Here is a 25,836-nt window from a genome sequence, read left to right as displayed (position 1 = left end):
AATGTATTTTCCTCTCAGGACTGCCTTTGCTGCGTCCCAAAGCGTTTGGATTGTTGTATTTCCATTTTCGTTTGTTTCCATATATTTTTTAATTTCTTCTCTAATTGACTGGTTGACCCACTCATTCGTTAATAGGGTGTTCTTTAACCTCCATGCTTTTGGAGGTTTTCCAGACTTTTTTCTGTGGTTGATTTCAAGCTTCATAGCATTGTGGTCTGAAGGAATTGAATTTTTGAAAAGATAAGCAAAACTGACAAATTTGTAGCTACACTAAGAAGAGAGACTTAAATAAAATTGTAAATGAATGATACATTGCAACTGATACCAAGAAATAAGAAGGATCATAAGAGATTACTATGAACAGTTACATGCCAACAAATTGGACCTAGTAGAAATGGACAGATTCCTAGAAAATACAACCTACCAAGACTGAATCACAGAGAAATAGAAAATTTGAGTAAACCAGTAATGAGTAAGGATTTTGAATCAGTAATCAAAAATCTGTCAACAAAGAAAAGTCCAGAGCCAGGTAGCTCCACTGGTAGATTCTATCATACATTTAAAAAGAACAAATGCTAATTGCTTTCAAACTCTTCTCCAAAAATTGAACAGGAGGGAATGCTTCCAACTCATTTTATAAGGCCAGCATTACCCTGAAACCAAGGCCAAAAGAGGACACTAAAAGAAAAGAAAACTACAGGCCAATATTCTTGATGAACATGGATGCAAAAGTCCTTAGCAAAATACTAGCAAACCAAATTCAACAGCATTTAAAAAGCATCATATACTATAACCAAATGAGATTATTGGGATGCAAGGGATGTTTAATGTGTGCAAATAAAAAAAGTGATACACCACATTAACAGAATAAAAAATAAAAACCATATGACCATCTCAATAGACATTTGACAAAATTCAACATGTTTTAATGATAAAAACTTTCAATAAATAAGGTATAGCAAAAATTTCTTAGACATAATAAAGGCCACATGACAAGCCCACACCTAACATCATATTCAATGGTGAAAATCTGAAAGCTTCTCCTTTAAGAAACACAACAATGATGCTCACTTTCACCACTTCTCTGAAAAATAGTAAAGTCCTAACTAGAGCAACTAGGCAAGAAAAGGAAATAAAGACATCCAAAGGAAGAAGTAAAATAGCCATTGTTGGCAGATTACATAGTCTTATGTAGAGAAAATTCTAAAGACTCCACCAAAAACAAAGAACAACGAAATGAATTTAGTAAAGTTGCAGGATACAAATTCAACATACAAAAATCAGTTGCATCTCTCTATGCTAATAATTAACTATCTGAAAGGGAAGTTAAGAAAACAATCTGATTTACAATAGCATCAAAAAGAAAAGATACGTAGAAATAAATTAAACAGAGGAAATGAAAGATCTATATACTAAAAACTGTAGGATATTGTTGAAAGAAATTGGAGGAGACACAAATAATGGTAGGATATCCAGTGGTCATGAGTTGGGAGACTTACTATTGTTAAAATGTGCATAGTATGAACATTTTGGTATAGTATAGATTAAATGCAATCTCTATCAAAATGCAAGTGGCAATTTTCATTAAAATAGAAAAAATTAAAAAAAATCATATGAAACCATAAGAGACTCTAGATAGCCAAAGGTATCTTGAACAAGAAGAACATACTGGAGGCATCACACTTCCTGGTTTCAAATTCTATCAAAAAGCTCTGTAATCAAAACAGTATGGTACTGGCATAAAAATAGATACATAGTCCAGTGTAACAGAATAGAGAGTCCAGAAATAAACCCACACATATATAGTCTACAAATATTTGACAAGGGTGCTAAGAATGCACAATGGGAAAAAGATAGTCTCTTTAATAAATGGCACTGGGAAATCTGGATATCCACATGCAAAAGACTAAATGTGGGCCCTTATCTTACATCTTACACAAAAATCAACTCAAGATGGATTAAAGACATAAATGTACAATCTTAAACTGTTAAACTCCCAGAAGAAAATATAAGGAAAATGGTCCTAGACATTGGTCTTGTAATGAATTTCTGGATATAACACCAAAAGCAAATGCAACAAAGGCAAAAATAAACATGTGGAATCATATCAAACTAAAAAGCTCTTGCAAGCAAAGAAAACAACAAAATGAAGCAGCAACCCACAGAATGGGAGTAAAAATACTCACAAATAATACTTCTGATAAGGGATTAGGGTCCAAAATATGTAAGGAATTTATATAATTAATTCTTTTTTTTTAAATTTTTTTTAACCTTTATTTATTTTTGAGACCGAGAGAGACAGAGCATGAACAGAGCATGAACGGGGGAGGGTCAGAGAGAGAGGGAGACACAGAATCTGAAGAAGGCTCCAGGCTCTGAGCGGTCAGCACAGAGCCCAATGCGGGGCTCGAACTCACGGACCGCGAGATCGTGACCTGAGCCGAAGTGGGCCGCTTCACCGACTGAGCCACCCAGGCGCCCCTATATAATTAATTCAATAGCAAAAAAAAAAAATTAAGAAATGGACAAAGGACCTAAATAGTAATTTTTCCAAGGAAGACATACAAAAGGCCAACAGGTATAAGAAAATGTGCTCAACATCAAGGAAATCAATCATCAAGGAAATTTAAATTAAAACCACATTGGGCTATCACCTCACATATGTTACATTAGCTAATATAAAAAAGAAAAGATAACAAGTGTTTCATTTATCTATCCCCACCAGCAACCACCAGTTTATTCTCTATATTTATGAGACTATTACTCTTTTTGTTACTGTTTGTTCTTTTGGTTTTAGATTCCACGTGTAACTGAAATCATATGGTATTTGTCTTTCTGGCATTCCAATATTGTAATAATAACTTTATATGGTGACACATGGTAACTGCACTTATGATGATGAACATTTCATAATGAATGTAATTATCAAATCACTATGTTGCACACCTGAACTAATAAAATATTATATACCAACCATAGTTCAATTACAAATAATGTTTTTTTCATTTAAAAAAGATAAATGCTGGCAAGAGGGTAGAGAAAAGGGAATGCTTGTGCACTGTTGGTGGGGATGTAAATAGGTAGAGCCATTACAGAAAACAGTATGAAGATTCCTCAAAAAATTAACAGTATAACTACCATGTGATCCATAAATCACACTTTTTTATCATTATTATTTTATTATTTTTCTTTATTATTTTTATTATTTTTATTATTTTTTATTATTTTTATTATTTTATTATTTATTATTATTATTTATTATTTTATTAATATTATCATTATTATTTTATTATTTATTGTCAAATTGGTTTCCATACAACACCCAGTACTCATCCCAACAGGTGCCCTCACCAATCACCCATCAACCATCACCCACTTTCCCCTCACCTACCACCCAACAACCCTCAGTTTATTCTCAGTTTTTTTTTAATATATGAAATTTATTGTCAAATTGGTTTCCATACAACACCCAGTGCTCATCCCAAAAGGTGCCCTCCTCAATACCCATCACCCACCCTCCCCTCCCTCCCACCCCCCATCAACCCTCAGTTTGTTCTCAGTTTTTAACAGTCTCTTATGCTTTGGCTCTCTCCCACTCTAACCTCTTTTTTTTTTTCTTCCCCTCCCCCATGGGTTTCTGTTAAGTTTCTCGGGATCCACATAAGAGTGAAACCATATGGTACTGTCTTTCTCTGTATGGCTTATTTCACTTAGCATCACACTCTCCAGTTCCATCCACGTTGCTTCAAAAGGCCATATTTCATTCTTTCACATTGCCACGTAGTATTCCATTGTGTATATAAACCACAAGTTCTTTATCCACTCATCAGTTGATGGACATTTAGGCTCTTTCCATAATTTGGCTATTGTTGAAAGTGCTGCTATAAACATTGGGGTACAAGTGCCCCTATGCATCAGCTCTCCTGTATCCCTTGGGTAAATACCTAGCAGTGCTGTTGCTGGGTCATAGGGTAGATTTATTTTTAATTTTCTGAGGAACCTCCACACTGTTTTCCAGAGTGGCTGCACCAGTTTGCATTCCCACCGACAGTGCAAGAGGGTTCCCATTTCTCCACATCCTCTCCAGCATCTATAGTCTCTTGATTTGTTCATTTTAGCCACTCTGACTGGTGTGAGGTGGTATCTGAGTGTGGTTTTGATTTGTATTTCCCTCATAAGAAGTGACGTTGAGCATCTTTTCATGTGTTGGTTGGCCATCTGGATGCCTTCTTTAGAGAAGTGTCTATTCATGTTTTCTGTCCATTTCCACACTGGATTATTTGTTTTTCAGGTGTGGAGTTTGGTGAGCTCTTTATAGATTTTGGATACTAGCCCTTTGTCCGGTATGTCATTTGCAAATATCTTTTCCCATTCCGTCGGTTGCCTTTTATTTTTGTTGATTGTTTCCTTTGCAGTGCAGAAGCTTTTTATCTTCATGAGGTCCCAATGTTGATTTTTGCTTTTAATTCTCTTGCCTTTGGAGATGTGTCAAGTAAGAAATTTCTGTGGCTGAGGTCAGAGAGGTTTTTTCCTGATTTCTCCTCTAGGGTTTTGATGGTTTCCTGTCTCACATTCAGGTCCTTTATCTATTTTGAGTTTATTTTTGTGAATGGTGCAAGAAAGTGGTCTAGTTTCAACCTTCTGGATGTTGCTGTCCAGTTCTCCCAGCACCATTTGTGAAAGAGACTGTCTTTTTTTCCATTGTATATTCTTTCCTGCTTTGCCAAAGATTAGTTGGCCATACGTTTGTGGGTCCAGTTCTGGAGTCTCTATTCTATTCCATTGGTCTATGTGTCTGTTTTTGTAGAAATCACACTTTTTATATACATCCAAAGGAAAGGAAACTTGTGCCTCAAAGAGATATCCAGGGATGCCTGGGTGGCTCAGTCAGTTGAGCATCCGACTCTTGATCTTGACATAGGTCATTATCCCAGGTTGTGGGATTAAGTCCCATCTAGGGCTCCGTACTCTCTCCTCTGCCCCTCTCCCATTCTCATGCTCTCTCTCTCTAAAGTAAAAAAAGAGAGATATCTAAACTCGTATGTTCATTGCCACATTACTGACAGTCTTCAACATATGGAAACTACCTGTTATCCATCGATGATTGAATGAATGAATACAAAAATATAATGGAATATTTTTCAACCATGAAAACAAAGAAATCCTGCCATTTGCAACAACATGGCTGTATCTTTAGGACATTAGCAAAGTGAAACAAGCCAGGTACATTAAACAAATACTCTATAATCTCACTTATATGTAGAATAAAAAAGGTGAATTCATAGAAGTAGAGAGTAGAAAGGTGGTTGCCATGGGCTGGGGTTGTGAGGAAGGAATAAGGAGATGCTGGTGAAAGGGTACAAACAATGTTATAAGATGAATAACTTATGGGGATCTACTGTACAACATGACTATAGTTAACAATACTGTATTATATACTTCAAATTTGCTAAAAGTGTAGATCTTAAGTGTTATCACCATAAACACAAACACACAAAATGGTAAATACAATGAGATATCACCTCACACCTGTAAGACTGGCAATCAAGAAGACAAGAGATAAGTTATGGACAGGATGTCAAGAAAAAGGAACATTTAGGGGCGCCTGGGTGGCGCAGTCGGTTAAGCGTCCGACTTCAGCCAGGTCACGATCTCGCGGTCCGTGAGTTCGAGCCCCGCGTCAGGCTCTGGGCTGATGGCTCAGAGCCTGGAGCCTGTTTCCGATTCTGTGTCTCCCTCTCTCTCTGCCCCTCCCCTGTTCATGCTCTGTCTCTCTCTGTCCCAAAAATAAATAAACGTTGAAAAAAAAATTTAAAAAAAAAAAAAAAAAAAAAAAAAGAAAAAGGAACATTTATGTACTGTTGGTAGGATTTTAAACTGGATCAGCCACTAACAACAGTATGGAGGTCCTTCAAAAAATTAAAAAATAGAACTACCATGCACTCCAGCAATCCCACTTTTGGGTATATAACCAAAGGAAATGAAAATAGTTTACCAAAGAGACATATGCACTCTTATGTTTGTTGCAGCATTATTCATAATACCCAAGATATGAAAACAACCTAAGTGCCTGTCAATAAATGAAGAGATAAAGACTGGATTATCCTATGAGAAAAAGAAGTCCTGCCATTTGTAAAAACATGGATGGACCTTGAGGACATTATGTTATATGAGATTAATCAGACAAAAAGAAAAATACTATATCTCATATGTGGAATTCAAAAAACTAAAATTGGGGTGCCTGGGTGGCTCAGTCAGTTAAGCGTCTGACTTCGGGTCAGGTTATGATCTCATGGTTCATGGGTTCTGTGCTGACAGCTCAGAGCTGGAGCCTGTTTTGGTTTCTGTGTCTCCCTCTCTCTCTGTCCCTCCCCCACTAGCACTCTGTCTCTCTGTCTCTCTCTCAAAAATAAACATTAAAAAAACTAAAATTATAAAAGTAAAATGCAGCTAGAAGATAAATAGGTCCTGGAAACCAAACACAGAAGACAGTGATTATAGATGACAAAACTGTATTATAAATATTAAACTTGCTAAGATAATAGATATTAATCAATCCCACCACTAGAAGAAATTATAATTATGTGATAGGATAGAGGTGTTAGCAATGGCAATCATATTGCAATTGGAATGTATCAAATCAATGTTATACACCTTCAGAGTACAGGAAGATGTCAATGGAGTAGGAGGACCCTAGGCTCACCTTGTACCACAAAAACAACTAGATAACTATCAAATCATCCTAAATATCCCAGAAATTATCTTAAAGACTGACAGAACAAACATCACAACTAAAGGGAGAAAAGAGGCCATATCAAAGAAGGTCATTCAGCAAGTGCAGAGACATGCTTTACGGGATGAATAGATCTGGGTGCTGTGGAGGGAAGTGAGCCATGGTCACAGAGAAGGGCAAGAGAGAGAGGAGCACACAGGAGAATGAACAAGGAGAACATTTCCCCAAGGTCATTGGCCTGGAAATTAAGAGAGGCTAAATTTCATGCATTCTACAACCAGCAGGGCTTATAGCCTGGAGTTTTAAAGGTCAGGAGGCTTGGCTGTGACAGAGCCCTGAGAGCACTAGTCTGCTCCTGGAGAGAATGGAAGAAAACACCTGGGGGTAGATGGCAAAGAAATAGCAATTTGAAAAACACCTGGTACACACTGGGGGGAGATTATTTGCTCCTCTTCGAGTGCTTCACAGGGAGGCAGCATTCATGGAGATGGCTCTCTTGGAAGAAAAGAATGGCTGGTGACATTTCTCTCTCTCTCCACTCAGCATAAACACATATCCACATGCAGGAAGCAACCCAGCATCAACACTGACTGCCTAACTTGCTTACACCAAGCCCCACCCTGCTGCGTTCTAGCTGGACTGCCCTTCTCAGCCAGCTTGTCTTAGTCCCAGTGCAACAGGACCCTCCCCCAGAAGATAGTACAAAACCCTACCCACACCTCATCTCTCAACCAGATAGTTCTGCAGAGCCTCAGTTCTTGTGGAAGTGGTGTTGGGTCTCATTTCATGAGCAGACCAGAGCACATCTAGTTAAAACTTGCCACTGTCAGGTCAGGGACCAAACACTGCACACAGAAAGCAAGGAGACCCTCTCCAGACCATTGGCCTGAAGGATAGAGCAGAGAAAACACAATAGCAGAATGAAAGGAGCACACACCAGAGACCCTCCCTAAAGCATAGGCCCTGGACACTATATGACCTCTTCTTCATAGGGCCATTACTTTCAGGAGCAGGAGACATAACTATTTCTATGCTGTCTACTCCCAGGTGTTTGCCTCCATTCTCTCCGGGAGCAGAGTAGTGCTCTCAGCGTTTATCTAACACTGGCAGATACTTAGACAAAATGCCAAGACAGAGGAATTTATTCCAAATGAAAAAACAAGGGGAACCTGGGTGGCTCAGGTGGTTCAGCATCCACCTTTGGCTCAGGTCATTATCTCACAGTTCATGACTATGGGCCTTGCATCGGGCTCTGTGCTGACAGCTCACAGCCTCGAGCCTGCTTTGGATTCTGTGTCTCCCTCTCTCTCTGACCCTCCTCCACTCATTCTCTCTCTCTCTCTCTCTCTCTCTCTCTCTCTCTCAAAAACAAATAAACATTAAAAAATTTTAAAGACAAATGAAAGAATAAGATAAGGCCATGGCAGAGATATAAGTGTAACAGATATAAGTAACATGCCTGAAGGGGAATTTAAAGCAACAATCATAAGGATATTCCCTGGGCTTCAGACAACAATATAAGGCATTAGTGAGACCATCACCATGGGGATAAAAGAAGGAAGAATGCTGCCTTCCCTGCAAGAAATATTAAAGGGGACTCTTTTGGGTGGAAAGACCAAAAGTGACAAAGGCAAGAAAAGATCAGAGAAAATATCCAGAAACAATGACAAAACAAATAATAAAGTGTCAATAAAACATATCTATCAATAATTACTTAGAATGTAAATGGATTCTATAAACACTCCAATTAAAAGACATAGGGTATCAGAGTGGATAAAAAACAAGACTCATCTATATGCTGCCTACAAAAGACTCATTGTAGACCTAGAGACACCTGCAGGTTGACAAGAAGGAGATGGGGAAACATTTATCACACAAATGGATACCAAAAGAAAGCTGGAAGCAATACTTACATAAGACAAACTAGATTTTAAAACAGACTGTAAAAAGAGAAAAAGAGAGGCACTATACACTCATAAAGGGGAGATTCTAAAATTAAGATATAACAATTGTAAATATTTATACAACCAACATGGGAGCCCCCAAATTTATAAAACAATAACAAACATAAAGGAACTCATTGAGTATATAGTAATAAAAAAGAATTATAAAGTAATAATAAAGGAATTTAACACCCCACTTACATCAATGGACAGATAATCTAAAAAGAAAATAAACAAGAAAAAATGGTTTGAATGACACCCTGGATCAAATGGTCTTAACATATATATTCAGGACATTCTAGACTAAAACAGGAGAATGCACATTCTTTCCAAGTACACATGGAACATTCTCCAAAATAGATCACATATTACCTCACAAATCAGGTTTCAACAAATACAAAAAGAATGAAGTCTTATCATGCACCTTATGTGACTACAGCACTATGAAACTGGAAGTCAACCACAAGAAAAAAATTGGCAATACTACAAATACATGGAGGTTAACCAACATGCCACTAAACAATGAATGGGACAACCAGGAAATAAAGAAGAAACAAAAAAAAATACCTGGAAAAATATGAAAATGAAAACACAATGGCCCAAATCTTTGGGATGGAGCAAAAGCAGTCCCTAGAGGGAAGTATATAGCAATATAGGCTTAATTCAGGAAGCAAGAAAAATCTCAAATAAACAACCAAAACAAAGCTTAAAGCCAGCAGAAGGAAGTAAGTAATAAAGATTACAGCAGAAATAAATGATATAAAAAGTCAACAACAACATAACAGATCAATGAATCCAGGAGCTGAATCTTTGAAAAATTAATAAAATTGATAAACCTCCAGCCAAAATGCAAAGAGAAGGGATCCAAATAAACAAAATCACAAATGAGAGAGGAGAAAGAACAATCAACATCACAGAAATACAAACAATTATAAGAGAGAATATTATGAAAAACTACATGCCAACAATTTGGACAACATGGAAAAAATGGACAAATTCCTAGAAACATATAAACTACCAAAACTAAAACAGGAAGAAATAGAAAACTTGAACGGATTGATAACCAGCAAAGAAATTGAATCAGTAATCACAAACTCCCTACAAACAAAAGGCCAAGACCGGATTGTTTCACAGGCAAATTCTACCAAATGTTCAAAGAAGAGTTAATACTTATTCTTCTCAAACTATTCCAAAAAAAATAGAAAAGTAAGGAAAAATTCCAAATTCATTGTATGAGGCCAGCATTACCCTCACTCCAAAACCAGATGGAGACACTACTAAAAAGATAACTACAGGCCAATATACCTGATGAACATGGATGCAAAAACTCTCAATAAAATACTATCAAAGCCAACCCAACAACACATTTAAAAAATCATTCACTACTATCCAGTGGGATTTATTCCTAGGATGAAAGAGTGGTTCAATATTTTCAAATCAACATGATACACCACATTAATAAAAGAAAGGAGAAGAAACATGATTATTTCCATAGATGTATTAAAGGATTTGACAAAGTACAATATCCATTCATGAGGAAAACCCTCAACAAAGTAGGTTAAGAGGGAACACACCTCAACATACTAAAGGCCATTTATGAAAAACCCACAGCTCACATCATACTTAATGGGGAACAACTGAGAGCTTTTCCTTCACAGTCAGGAAGAAGACAGGGATGTCCACTCCTACCACTGTTATATGACAGAGTACTGGAAATCCTAAGCACAGCAATCAGAAAACAAAAAGAAACAAAAGGCATCCAAATAAGCAAGGAAGCAAATTGTCACTCTATGCAGACGACGTGATACTCTATATAGAAAACCTGAAAGATTACATCAACAACTGTTAGAACTCATACATGAATTCAGTAAAGTAGCAGGATACAAAATCAACATACAGAAATCTGCTACATTTCTATATACCAATAATGAAGCAGCAGAAAGAGAAATTACAGAATTGATCCCATTTACAATTGTACAAAAACAATCAGATACCTAGGAATACATCTAACAAAAGAGGTGAAAGACCTACATCCTGAAAACTAGAAAACAGTGATGAAGGAAGTTGAAGATGACACAAAGAAATGGAAAAACATCCCATGCTCATGGATTAGAAGAACAAAAATTGTTAAAATATGTATACTACTCAAAACAATCTACACACTTAATGCAATCCTATCAAAATACCACCAGCATTTTTCACAGAGCTAGAACAAACAATCCAAACAGTGGATAGTCCAAACAAAGGAATCCAATAGTGAAAGCAATTTTGAAAAAGAAAAACAAAACTGGAGGTATTACAATTCCAAATTTCAAGTTATATTATAATACTAATCAAAATGGTATTCTACTGGCACAAAAATAGATACATAGATCAATAGAACAGAATAACAAACCCAGAAATGAACCTACAACATTATGGTCAGCTAATCTTCAACAAAGCAGGAAAGAATATCCAATGGTAAAAAGACAGTCTCTTCAAAGGGTGTTGGAAAACTGGACAGCAACATGCGAAAGAATGAAATTGGACTACTTTCTTATACCATACACAAAAATAAATTAAAAATGGATTAAAGACCTAAATGTGAGACAGGAAACTATAAAAATCCTAGAGGAGAACACAGGCAGTAACTTCTTTGACATTGGCTGTATCAACTTCTTTCTAGATATATCTCCTAAGGCAAGGGAAACAAAAGCAAAAATAAACTATTGGGACTTCATCAAAATAAAAAGCTTCTGTATAGCAAAGAAAACTTCAACCACAAGGACTCAAAACTAAAAGGCAACCTATAGAATGGGGGAATATATTTGTAATGACATATCTGATAAAGGATAAGTATCCAAAATATGTAAAGAACTTATATAACGCCCCCAAAAATGAAAAATCCAATTAAAAATTGGGCAGAATACATGAATAGACATTTTTCCAAAAAAAAAAGACATACAGATGACCAACAGACACATGAAAGATGCTCAACATCACTGATCATCAGGGAAATGCAAATAAAAACTACATGGGATATCACTTCACACTTGTCAGAATCGCTAAAATCAACAACACAAGAAACAGGTGTTGGTGAGTCTATGGAGAAAGGGGAACTCTCTTGCCTTCCTGGTGTGAATGCCAACTGGTACAGCCATTCTGGAAAACAGTATGGAGGTTCCTCAAAAAGTTAAAAATAGAAATACTCTAAGATACAGCAACTGTACTACTAGGTATTTACTCAAAGGGTATAAAAATACAGATTTGAAGGGACACATGCACCCTCATGTTTATAAAAGCATTATCAACAATAACCAAATTATGGAAAGATCCCAAGTGTCCATTGATAGATGAGTAAAGAAGTGGCATATATATACTATGGAATATTACTCAGACATAAAAAGAACGAAATCTTGCCACTTGCAATGATATGAATGGAACTAGAGGGTGTTATGCAAAGGAAAATAAGTCCATCAGAAAATGACAAATACCCTACAATTTCACTCATATGTGGAATTTAACAAACAAACAAGCAAAGAAAAAAGGGAGAGTGAGGCAAACCAAGAAACAGACTTAACTATAGAGAACAAACTGACGGTTACCCATTGGACAAGGAAATTGATTAAATAGGTGATGGGGACTAAGGAGTGCACTTGTGATGAGCACCAGGTGTTACATGGAAGTGTTGAATCACTATATTCTATACTTAAAACTAATATCACATTGTATGTTAACTAACTGGATTTTAAACAAAAACTTTAAAAATGTACACCTTAAATTTACACAATGTTGTATGTAAAATATATCTCAATAAAAATATTTGTCAAAAATGGTAACTATGTGAGATAATAGAAGTGTTAATTAGCTTGATTGCCATAATCATTTCATAATGTATATACCTATCAAATGATCACATTATATACCTTAAATATATACAATTTTTATCTGCCAATGATATCTCAGTAATGCTGGAAAAAAATTAAGTATCTTTGTCTGAAACTTAGGACTCAAATAATTAATTGGGCTACTAAAATAAATGTTGCAAGTGAAATAAGTCTGTGTTTCATTGCATCATTAATTAGTAATATCAACCATGAAGTTAACTTAATCTAAAAAGAACAAAAGCTGTTAACGCTTCAGGAATTGCTGCATACATAACTATGAATAAAGAACAAAGCACAACTCTGTTGAAATCCTTGTTTCCAATACAGAATTTGAATAAAACGTGAGTCATAGCAAAATCACAAGTTTCTCCATGTCATAGACATTTAGGAATCATTAAACAGTGAGTTTCAAAACCATAAATGTCAGTATCTTACTATACTTCCATTATTGTACTTGTGTCATTGAACACCTATTCCCCTGACGAGAACATGAGCTTCATGGGGACAGGCTTCCTGTTTCAGTGTTCTTTTTATACCAAAGTTGACCTAACACAAAGCAATCATTCCAAAAACATTTGTTGAATTAAATTACCTCCTAATTGGTCCGCTTCCAGGCCACTCTCCTCTCCCAAATCCTGCTAGTTCTTTTAGAAAAATCTCTGATAATGTCATTCCATTGTCTCAAAACCTTTAATGACTATTCATAGTAATCTGTTTTACAGGATTACGTCCACACACCCTGATGGGGCATATAAAGACCTTCACACTGTTCCCTCAGCCTATATTCCCAGTCTCAGTCCCTGCCTCTCCTCTTCACACCATATTAGTTGTTCCTTGAACACTTTTGGATTTTTATTACTCTATGCCTTTGCCGACTCTGTTTCCTCTGTCTGAAAGATCCGTCCCCTCTCCTCTGCCTAGCAAACATTTATTAAAGCTCAGTTTAAACATTAATACCTTTGTATCTTTCCCTGACCCCTCACAGAATTAACGTCTCCTTCTTTGTTTTTCTGTACCAATATGTTTATTTATTCCGAAAATGGACGAAGGGGTAAGGGAAGAAGAGAAGGAAGGAGGGAGCGTTCTGTGAACGGACTTACCTAAGCAGTGATTGCAGCACTACGCGTTAAGCACATTGTTGAAGCAGCAGTGGGAGGATGGGGTTGGATAACCTTTAAGTCTTAAGATGCTGTGGCTGGTATCTTTCGCACCGCGTGTATGTGTTGACGGGGGAAACAAAGAGAGACAGAAAAACATAAAGATCAGAAAGGAGATGAGGGGAGGACGCAGTGCAGTAAGAGCACATGGGCAGACCCAAATTTCTTCCGCTTTATTGTTTTGCAGAGGTCTAGGTCTGCATCTAGAGCTGTATATAGCTAGGGGGTGGAAAAAGAGGAAAGGGGAGGGACTGCATTTCCTCAGAACTTGCCTAGCCTCGAATGCTCGACTGCCAGGCGGATCACCTTCCGCTCCAGGGTTGTCAGTTCCTCCTTGCCATGACTCATGCCTATTGTGCCAGGCAGGGAGCACTCTGCCCTGCAGCCTTACAGGTGGTATCGACCGGCTCGGGGAGACAGTTCCCGCCAGGCTACGCAGTGGAGCGCCGCACAGCGCGCCTTCCTTCCTCCTAGCTGCCAGCCCAGCAGTTCCAACCCAGCGCCAGCAGGCCTGCTTGGTCGATCTTCGATCCAAAGATGAGGCGCGGCTGGAAGATGGCTCTGTCCTGGGGGCTGCAGTGCTGCCGCCGAGTACTTTCCTGGGTGCCTGTGCTTGTTATCGTCCTCGTTGTGCTTTGGTCCTACTATGCCTATGTCTTTGAACTCTGCCTGGGTAAGTGGAGCTGGGCACCTAAGGTGGGGAAATTATACTTCAGCTTGTCTGTCGTACCCTTCACACTGGTGTCCCCTTCCCCTGTGTTCTTATCCCTCACACTGCGGGATTTTTTTGTTTGTTTGTTTAGGGGAGCGTGCTGTTTGTTTTTAGCTCTCTGGAGACCTCCTCGTCTTCAACCTCTAGCTTCCCACAATATTTCTTGCACCTTCCCACGAGGGTCCTACCATGTCGCCATCGCTTCTTACCTGGGGTTTCTTACGTTATTCCCTAGCCTTACTCACAAGAATGTACTGGCTCTTTCCACTAGAGCCCCCTTTTCTCATACAGGACAACTGCTTGTGCCTGGTGTTCTCATTCCGGGGGGCTCCTACCCTACAGAATTGAGGAAACAACACACCCCATCTCGGTAAACTGCTTACACTATGAATCCTACCAATATATAAAACTAGGAGCCCCACATTTTCACATTCCTTTCTACTAGGAATCCCAAAATATTTCCTGTACTCTCTTATAAGCTCTCTTTTTTCCAACACTGGAATTCATCCTTTTTCTGTGATCCTCTCACACTGGCTGAAGCACCTCACATCTTCTCCCACTTAGGGCCCCACCATATGCCTTGTTTTATTCCACTGGGTGTCCCGTTTTCACACAGTGAAATGGGCCCTTTATTCTCTTTCCCTATGGGCTTTACCGTTTTATCATCTTCTCCAATAGAATGGGAGTCCTAAAATATATCTTGCCCTGTCCCCTCATTTAGAGACCCTGATTTTATCACACTGGGGTTCCCCTTATTCTTCTGCTTTCCTCCTTTGAGGAGCATTCACTACTTTCCATTAGGGTTCCCATATTATTTTCTGACCCTTCATACTAGGCACCCTGCTTTTGTCACAATATGGTCATGCCTTGTCCACTCTCTTCTCACAGTAGTGTCCTTTTTACGCTCCCACAAGGTTTTCCACAAACCCCTTCAAAGGGCCACTACTTTCCTTTTGTTTTAAAGTTTATTTATTTATTCTGATAGAGATAGGGAGTGGGGGAGGGGTTGAGAGAGAGGGAGAGAGAGAATCCCAAGCAGGCTCTGCACTGTCAATGCAGAGCCCCACGTGGGGCTCCAACTCACAAACTGTGGGATCATGACCTGAGCTGAAATCCGGAGTTCAAGGCTTAACCAACTGAGCCACTCAGGCACCCCCCAAGGGCTGCTACTTTTCTAATGATAATCCTGCCTTGTTATATTTTTTGAAACCTACTCCCCACCTGCTGCAGTCCTCTTTCATTGATAGCCCTACATTTTGTCATCCTTTTTCTCTAGGGTTTTATTATTATTATTATTATTATTATTATTATTATTATTTTATCTTACTTCCGTGTAGGGTTCCTTGTCCCCTGTCTTCTCAACCTAGGAAAACACTATCCTTTCCCACTGGGATTTGTAATATTTCCTTCTCAGTCCAATGAGAGCCTCATTTCTTGTCCCGTCTCATTAGACCACCCCTTTTGTAAATCTAGAGAGTCCTTTTGTACCGTATCCTGTCACATTAGGGAGCATTTCATTCCCTTTTTAGCTATCAAATGGTCCCCACAGCATATTTTATGCTTTCAAGCTCAGAATTACATATTTCCAGACACAAACCCCAACATCCTAACCTGTATGTTCCCAAATTGTATTACCCAAGTCACCTATCCTTATCCCTAATGATTTTATAGTGTTCTTATCAATTCACAATGGAGTTTTCATATTATATTCTGTCTCCTCACAACAGAGCTTCTGTTTTTCTTACAGTGAGATCTCCCCTTGCCTCTGTCCTCTCACATTGAAGAATTTCCTTCTCTTCTCAAAGGAGATTCACTAATAGTTATTGTCACTTCAGTATGAGAAATCCCACTTCTAGAACCTTTAAACTTATGTCCTGCAATCCCTAATCATTCAGTGTGAGGATCCAGCATACTTCTAATCCCTTCACACTAGGACTCTTATTTGTCCCATTGATCATCCACTCACTGCCAAGTCCTTTCAAGATTCCTTTATTTATACCAGATTCTTAAAGATGGGGTGCTGATTTGTTCAACCCCAGGACCTGACCCTACTTACAACTTCCTTCCTTACATACCTGACAAAGCAATAGTGTACTCCAGGTAGATGGGGATTAAGTAGGGAGCCAAGAGATAACTCTGTTTCCCAATATAGAACTTTCTTCTAATTAACTGTGCATGAGAGTTTGAATTTTTCACTTCTTCTTCTTAGATTTATTATGGAAAATGTAGAGAGATGTTAAGAATAAATTCAATTAGTTGCCTTTATAAATGCAAGTTTAGGCTGTTTTTCATTTTATCTCAACCTTTCTCTCAACAATAAACCTCAGCTTGATGAAGTAGTATTAAGTGGGCTGTGCAATGATTGGGAAGTTTTTCTATTCTCAGACTATTTGCCATTTTGCTTTCTTGAATGATTGACTGAAGGGTTAAAAGTTCAACTCCAGAGGCACCTGGGTAGCTCAGTCACTTGAGCCTCCAACGCTTGATTTTGGCTCAGGTCATGATCTCACAGTTCATGTGATTGAGTCCTATGTTGGGCTCTGTGCTGACAGTGTGGAGCCTGCCTGGGATTCTCTCTCTCTCTGCCCCTCCCCTGCTCACAGGATCATGTTCTGTCTCTCTCAAAATAAATATATAAACTTAAAAAAAGTGCAGCTCTGTTATTATACTATGGACTTTGCTCCTAAGATCAATGCCTAGTTGTTGTAAATAAATATTGTTAAATATATTTTGGAATTTTGCAGTACTGACTTACATGAGCTTTGCCAAGCAATCATTTTAAAAATTAATAATGATAATGGCTAACATTTACATAGTGCTTAATCTGTTTTAGGCAATATTCTAAGTACTGTAGATATATTAACTGTCTATATTAAATCAGTTAATCCTCACAATAACCATACAAAGGAGGTACCCTTATTGTCCCCATTTTACAGATGTGCAAACTGAGGCAAAGACCAAGTTACAATTAGTGAAAATAATCAAAGGTAACTTAGAGCTTATTTACTTTGTTTAATTTAGCATATTTGCAGAGCACTTGTTATATGCACTGTTTTAAAAGACACACATACACACAAATTAATCCTCATAAAAACCTTATAAGGTACATACTCATTATGCCCATTTTAAAGACAAGAAAACTGAGGAACAGACATATTAAGAAAGTTGTCTAAGATCATAGAGCTAGGAAATGACCACACTTGGATGGCAACCCAGGCAGTATGGTTCTACAGTCCATGCTTCAACCACCACGATGTCTTAACTCTCTGCCTTCTCTCAACTAATACAGAGGTCAAAACATGTGACTAATAGGCCAAATGCACCCTGCAGATGTATTTTATTTGGCCTGCACAGTGTTTTCTTAACATTTTGTATCAGTTACCATTATTTAAAAACCAGGAGAGTAAGGTAGCCTTGACTTCCAATTCTGGCTCCACCTTCATTCTATCATCTTCATTTTACAATCTCCTGAAAACTTTGTTTCAGAGAGGGTAAATCAAATCTTCCTAAAGTCAAATGTTTAGTAAATAATGAATTGGATGCCAAAGATGCCTGAAACCAAAGAAAACAACCTAATTACCAGATTTGAATTTCAATATGACTCAAAAAGTAATATTAAGGACCTAACTTCTTTCTAGAAATAGAACCTGATGTCTTTATTGTAATTTCAGGTTAGAACTGAAGCCAAAAGTGGTATTTTGTCTTGTAATTTTGTCTAACAAGCTTGAATTCTGCCACTTACTAACTAGGAGACCTGAGGCAGGTTACCTAATCTTTCTCAACCACAGTTGCCTCACATGGCACCTTGCTTATAGGGTTGTTTATTCATACCACAGATACTTGCTTAGCACCTACTATATGCCATTTATAGCATTGTTGTTGTGAGATTTAAATAATATGATGTATCCAGACAACAAGCTTTGGGGTACCTGGGTGGCTCAGTCAGTTAAGTGTCTGACTTCAGCTCAGGTCATGATCTCATGGTCTGTGAGTTTGAGCCCTGTGTTGGACTCTGTGCTGACAGCTTGGAGCCTAGAGCCTGCTTCAGATTCTGTGTCTCCATCTCTCTCTGCCTGACCCCCCCCCCTTGTGCTCTGTCTCTCTATCACAAATAAATAAAATGTAAAAAAAAAAAATTAAATGATATGATGTATCCTGTATGTCTTCATTGAAAAAATGTTCATTTATATCTTCTGCCCATTTTTAACTGGATTATTTGTTTTTTGGGTGTTGAGTTTTATAAGGTCCTTATATATTTTGGATACTAACCCTTTATCAGATATGTCATTTGCAAATATCCCATTCCAAAGGTTGCATTTTAGTTTTGTTGATTCTTTCCTTTGCTGTGCAGAAGCTTTTTATCTTGATGAAGAATAAACTATTGGGACTTCAATAGTTTATTTGTGCTTTTGTTTCCGTTGCCTCAGGAGATATATCTAGTAAGAAGTTGCTATGGCCAATGTCAAAGAGGTTGCCGCCTGTGTCCTCCTCTAGGATTTTGATGGTTTCCTGTCTCACATGTAGGATTTGATCCATTTTGAATTCATTTTGTGTATGCCATAAGAAAATGGTCCAGTTTTATTCTTCTGCATATTGCTGTCCAGTTTTCCCAGCACCCTTTGTTGAGGAGACCGTCTTTTTTTCCATTGGATATTCTTTCCCGCTTTGTCAAAGATGAGTTGGCCATATAGTTGTGGGTCCATGGGTTTTCTATTCTGTTCCATTGATCTATGTGTCTATTTTTATGCCAGTACCATATTGTCTTGATCACTACAGCTTTGTAATATAACTTGAAGTCTGGAATTGTGATGCCTTCTGTTTTGCTTTTCTTTTTCAAGATTGCTTTGGCTATTGGGGTCTTTTGTGGTTCCATACAAATTTCAGGATTGTTTGTTCTAGCTCTGTGAAAAATGCTAGCAGGCACATGAAAAGACGTTCAATGTTACTCATCATTAGGGAGATACAAAGCAAAACTACAATAAGATATCACCTCACACCTGTCAGTATGGCTAAAATTAAGCAACACAGGAAACCACAGGTTTTGGCAAGGATGCTGAGAAAGAGGAACCCTCTTACCCTGTTGGTGGGAATGCCAACTGGTGCAGCCAGTTGGAAAATAGTATGGAAATTCCTCAAAAAGTTAAAAATAGAACTAGCCTACGATCTAGTAATTGCACTACTAGGTATTTACCCAAAGGATACACAAATGCACCCTGATGTTTATAGCAGCATTATCAACAATAGCCAAACTATGGAAAGAGTCCAAATATCTATCGACTAATGAGTGGATAAAGAAGAAGTGGTATATATATGTTCAATGGAATATAATTCAACCATCAAAAAGAATGAAATCTTGCCATGTGCAGACATGGGTGGAGCTAGAGAGTATTATGCTAAGTTAAATATGTCAGAAAAAGACACATACTATATGATTTCATTCATATATGGAATTTAAGAAACAAAACAAATGAACATGGGGGAAAAGAGAGAGAGGCAAACCAAGAAACAGACTTTTAACTGTGGAGAATAAACTGAGGAGTGGTGGGTAGGGGAATGGGTTAAATGGGTGATGAGTGCTAAGGAGGGCACTAGTGTTGGGCACTGGGTATTGTATGTAAGTGGTGGATAACTATATTTTATATACATATTACATTGTATGTTAACTAACTGGACTTTAAATAAAAACTTGAAAAAAATAATATGCACATAAAGCATGTATTCCAGTTGATAGCACATTATAAGGGCTCATTAAATAGTAATCTGTTATTACTATTATGAATGAGGATATAAGGGATTCTGCTTGGCTCAGGAAAATAAGCTTAGACTTTTAGACAGTGAGAAAAGTAACAGGATCCATTTTGTAGGTAAAATTCATATAACATAAAATTAACCATCTTAAAGTGTACATTTAGTACATTCACAATGTTGCACAACCATCACTAATATCTAGTTCCAAAACATTTTCATCACCACAAAAGGATACTTCACAGGCATTAAACAGTCACTCCCCCTTCTCTCCTCCCCCTAGTCCCTACCAACCACTAATCTGTGTTCTGTCTTTATGGATTTACCTATTCTGAATGTTTCACATATATGGAATCATACAATATGTGGCCTTTTGTGTCTCGTTTCTTGCAGTTACCCGAATGTTTTTGAGACTCAACCACGTTGTAGTATGTAACAGTACCTCATTACTTTTACTGGTTGAATAATAATGCAATTGTGTATATATGCCATAGTTTATCCATTCATCTGTTGATGGACATTTGGGTTATTTCTACCTTTTGTCCATTCTAAATAGTGCTGCTATAAACATTTGTGTACAAGATTTATTTGAATACTTGTTTTCCATTCTGTTGAGTAAATACCAGAGAGAAGGGTGGAAATTGCTGGGATGTGTGTTAAATCTATATTTAATTTTTGAGGAAGCCTCCAAATTATTTTCCACAATTTTGCATTCTTACAAGTAATAAAGGAGGATTCTGATTTCTCCTCATCCTTACCTCATTCTCTCTTTTTATATATAACCATAATTGTGGGTATAAAGTGGTATCTCATGATATTGATTTGCATTTCTCTGATAATCAGTGATGATGAGAATATTTTCCTATGCTTGTTGGACATCTGTGTATCTTTTTAAAATAAATGGCTATTTAAGTTCTTTGCCCATTTTTAAATTAGGTTTTCTTTTGTTACTGAATTGTAAGATTTCTTTGTAAATTCAAAATACTCTGTCCTTTTCAGATTAATGATCTGCACATATTTTCTCTCATTCCATGAGTTCTCTTCTCATTTTCTTTTTTTAAAATTTTTATTTAATTATATTTTTAATTTATATCCAAGTTAGTTAGCATATAGTGCAGCAATGAGTTCAGGAGTAGATTCCTTAATGCCCCTTACCCATTTAGCCCATAACCCCTCCCACAACCCCTCCAGTAAACCTCTGTTTGTTCTCCATATTTAAGAGTCTCATAGGGTTTGTCCGCTACCCTGTTTTTATATAATTTTTGCTTCCCTTCCCTTATGTTCACCTGTTTTGTATCTTAAAGTCCTCATATGAGTTAAGTCATATGACATTTGTCTTTCTCTGACTGACTAATTTCGCTTAGCATAATACCCTCTAGTTCAACCCACATACTAGCGAATGGCAAGATTTCATTCTTTTTGATTGCCGAGTAATACTCCATTGTATATGTATACCACATTTCTTTATCCATTCATCAGTTTATGGACATTTGGGCTCTTTCCATACTTTGGCTATTGTCAGTATCACTGCTATAAACATTGGGGTGCATGTGCCCCTTTGAAACAGCACACTTGGATAAATACCTAGGAGTACAATTATGGGGTCATAGGGTAGTTCTATTCTTAACTTTTTGAGGAACCTCCATGCTGTTTTCCAGAGGGGCTGCACCAGTATGTATTCCCACCAGCAATGTAAAAGCGATCCTCTTTCTCTGCATCCTTGCCAACATCTATTGTTGCCTGAATTGTTAATGTTAGCCAATTGACAGGTGTGAGGTGGTATCTCATTGTGGTTTTGATATGTATTTTCCTGATGATGAGTGATGTTGAGCATTTTTTCATGTGTCTGTTCGCCATCTGGATATCTTCTTTGGAGAAGTGTCTATTCATGTCTTTTGCCCATTTCTTCACTGGATTCTTTGTTTCTTGGGTGTTGAGTTTGATAAGTTCTTTATACATTTTGAATACTAACCCTTCATTTGATATGTCATTTCCAAATATCTTCTCTCATTCCATTGGTTGCCTTTCAGTTTTGCTGATTGCTTCCTTCACTGTGCAGAAGATTTTTATGTTAACGAGGTCCCAGTCATTCATTTTTGCTTTTGTTTCCCTTGCCCCTGGAGATGTGTTGAGTAAGAAGTTGTGGCAACCGAGGTCAAAGAGGTTTTTTCCTGCTTTCTCCTCGAGAGTTTGATGGTTTCCCATCTTACATTTAGGTCGTTCATCCATTTTGAGTTTATTTTTGTGTAAAGTGGCCAGGTTCATTTTTCATTTTCGCTGTCCAGATTTCGCAGCACCACTTACTGAAGAGACTGTCTTTATTCCATTGAATAGTCTTTCCTGCTTTGTCAAAGATTAGTTGGCCATATGTTTGTGGGTCCATTTCTGGGTTCTGTATTGTATTGCATTGATCCGAATGTCTGTTCTTGTGCCAGTACCATACTGTCTGGATGATTACAGCTTTGTAGTATAGCTTGAAGTCTGGAACTGTGATGCTTCCTGCTTTGATTTTCTTTTTCAAGATTGCTTTGGCTATTCGGGGTCTTTTCTGGTTCCATACAAATTTTAGGATTGTTTGTTCTAGCTCTGTGAAGAATGCTGGTATTACTTTGATAGAGATTGCATTGAATATGTAGATTGCTTTGGGTAGTATCGAATTTTAACAATATTTGCTCTTCCTATCCAGGAGCATGGAATCTTTTTCCATTTTTTGGTGTCTTCAATTTCTTTCATAAGCTTTCTATAGTTGTCAGTGTATAGATTTTTCACCTCTTTGGTTAGATTTATTCCTAGGTATTTTACGGTTTTTTGTGCAACTGTAAATGGGATCCATTCCTTGATTTCTTTTTCTGTTGCTTCATTGTTGGTGTATAGGAATGAAACCGATTTCTGTGCACTGATTTTATATCCTGTCACTTTGCTGGATTCATAAATCAGTTATAGCAGATTTTTGGTGGAATCTTTTGGGTGTTCCATATAGAGTATCATGTCATCTGCGAAGAGTGAAAGTTTGACCTCCTCCTGGCCAATTTGGATGCCTTTTATTTCCTTGTGTTGTCTGATTGCTGAGGCTAAGACTTCCAATATTATGTTGAATAACAGTGACAAAAGTGGACACCCCTGTCTTGTTCCTGACCTTAGGGGGAAAGCTCTCAGTTTTTCCCCATTGAGGAGGATATTAGCATTGGGTCATTCATATATGGCTTTTATGATCTCGAGATATGATCCTTCTATCCCTACTTACTTAAGGGTATTTATCAAGAAAGGGTGCTGTATTTTGTCAAATGCTTTCTCTGCATCTGTTGAGAGGATTGTGTGGTTCCTGTCCTTTCTTTTATTGATGTGGTAATCACATTGATAGTTTTGTAGATACTGAACCAGCCCTGCATCCAGGTATAAGTCCCACTTAGTTTTGGTGAATATATTTTTTTTTAATGTATTGGATCCTGTTGGCTAATATCTTGTTGACGATTTTTGCATCCATGTTCATCAGGGAAATTGGTCTATAGTTCTCCTTTTTAGTGGGGTCTTTGCCTGGTTTTGGAATCAAGGTAATGCTGGCTTCATAGAAAGAGTTTGGAAGTTTTCCTTCCATTTCTATTTTTTGGAACAGCTTCAAGATAATAGGTGTTAACTCTTCCTTAAATGTTTGGTAGAATTCCCCAGGAAAGCCATCTGGCCCTGGACTCTTGTGTTTTGGGAGATTTTTGATTACTAATTCGATTTCTTTACTGGATATGGGTCTGTTCAAATTTTGTATTTCTTCCTGTTTCAGTTTTTGTAGTGTATATGTTTCTTGGAATTTGTCCATTTCCTCCAGATTGTCAATTTTATTGGCATATAATTGCTCATAATATTCTCTTATTAATGTGTTTTTTTTTCTGCTGTGTTGGTTTTGATCTCTCCTCTTTTATTCTTGATTTTATTTATTTGGGTCATTTCCTTTTTCTTATTGATCAAACTGGCTAGTGGTTTATCCATTTTGTTAATTCTTTCAAAGATCCGGCTTCTGTTTTTTTTTATCTGTTCTATTGGGTTTTTTTGTTTGTTTGTTTGTTTGATTGTTTTGGTTTGGTTTGGTTTGGATAGCATTGATTTCTGCTCTAATCTTTATTATTTCTGTCTTCCGCTGATTTTGGGTTTTATTTGCTGTTCTATTTCCAGCTCTTTAAGGTTTAAGGTTAGGTTGTGTATCTGAGACCTTTCTTCCTTCTTTAGCAAGGCCAGGATTGTTATATACTTTCCTCTTATGACCGTGTTTGCTGCCTCCCAGAGGTTTTGGGTTGGTGTGTCATCATTTTCATTGGTTTCCATGTACTTTTTAATTTCTTCTTTAACTTCTTGGTTAGCCCATTCATTCCTTATATCCTGTTAGTAGGATGTTCTTTAGTCTCCAAGTATTTGTGACCTTTCCAAATTTTTTCTTGTGGTTGATTTCAAGTTTCATACCATTCTGTTCTGAAAATATTCACAGTATGATCTCAAACTTTTTGTACTTGTTGAGGGCTTATTTGTGTCCCAGTATGTAATCTATTCTGGAGAATGTTCCATGTGTGCTGGAGAATAATTTATATTCCACTGCTTTAGGCTGAAATATTCTGAACATATCTGTTAAGTCCATCTGGTCCAGTGTGTCATTCAAAGCCATTGTTTCCTTGTTGATTTTCTGTTTGGATGATCTGTACATTGCTGTAAGTCCCCTACTATTATGGTATTATTATCAATTAGTTTCTTTGTGATTGATTTATATATTCCGGTGCTTTCACTTTTGGAGCCTAAATGTTTACAATTGTTAGGTCTTCTTGGTGGATAGACCCCTTAATTATGATATAATGCCCTTCTTCATCTCTTGTTACAGTCTTTATTTTAAAGTCTAGATTGTCTGATATAAGTATGGTTACTCCGGTTTTCTTTTGGCGACCATTAGCATGATAGATGGTTCTCCATCCCCTTATTTTCAATCTGAAGGTGTCTTTAGGTCTAAAGTGGGTCTCTTGTAAGCAGCATATACATGGATTTTGTTTTCTTATCCATTCTGTTACCCTATGTCTTTTGATTGGAGCATTTAGTCCATGACGTTTAGAGTGAGTACTGAATGATATGAATTTATTGCTGCTATGTTTCTTGTAGAGTTGGAGTTTCTGGTGGTGTTCTCTGGTCCTTTCTAGTCTTTGTTGCTTTTGATCTCTTTTTTTCCCTTGCCTTCCCCCACCTCCCCGAGAGTCCCCCTTAAAATTTCTTGCAAGGCTGGTGTAGTAGTCATGAAATCCTTTAATTCTTCTTTGTCTGGGAAACTTTTAATCTCTCCTTCTATTTTGAATGACAGCCTTGGTGGACAAATTTTTCTGATTCAGCACATTGAGTATATCCTGCCATTCCTTTCTGGTATGCCAAGTTTCTGTCAATAGGTCTGCTGTGAACCTGATCTGTCTCCCCTTATAGGTTAAAGACTTTTTTCCCTTGCTGCTTTCATGATTCTTTCCTTGCCTGAGTATTTTGTGAATTTTACTATGATATGCCTTGTTGATGGTCGGTTTTTGTTGAATCTACTGGGAGTCCTCTGTGCCTCCTGGATTTGGATGTCTGTGTCTTTCCGTAGATTAGGAATGTTTTCTGCTATGATTTTCTCACATAACTCTTCTACCCCTATTTCTCTCTATCTTCTGGGACCCCTATGATT

The 25,836-nt window shown here is 37.4% G+C and overlaps 1 protein-coding gene across 2 annotated transcripts in view; it reads left to right on the top strand.

Moving 5' to 3' along the window:
• Positions 1 to 13,988: 13,988 nt before the first annotated feature.
• The window catches only part of ZDHHC15 (zinc finger DHHC-type palmitoyltransferase 15), a 236,446-nt gene continuing 224,598 nt past the window's right edge, over positions 13,989 to 25,836 (top strand). For both annotated transcript variants that reach the window (XM_043570663.1, XM_043570664.1), the window contains exon 1: positions 13,989 to 14,372. In XM_043570663.1, coding sequence (XP_043426598.1) covers positions 14,237 to 14,372 — 136 coding nt within the window. In that variant the 5' untranslated portion in view covers positions 13,989 to 14,236. The remainder of the gene's footprint in view (positions 14,373 to 25,836) is intronic.

The sequence above is a fragment of the Prionailurus bengalensis genome, chromosome X (genome assembly GCF_016509475.1).
Source record: "Prionailurus bengalensis isolate Pbe53 chromosome X, Fcat_Pben_1.1_paternal_pri, whole genome shotgun sequence".
Classification (NCBI taxonomy): Eukaryota; Metazoa; Chordata; class Mammalia; order Carnivora; family Felidae; genus Prionailurus; species Prionailurus bengalensis.
The sequence above is the reverse complement of the archived record's forward strand: the minus strand, read 5'-3'. Positions and strand labels throughout refer to the sequence as shown.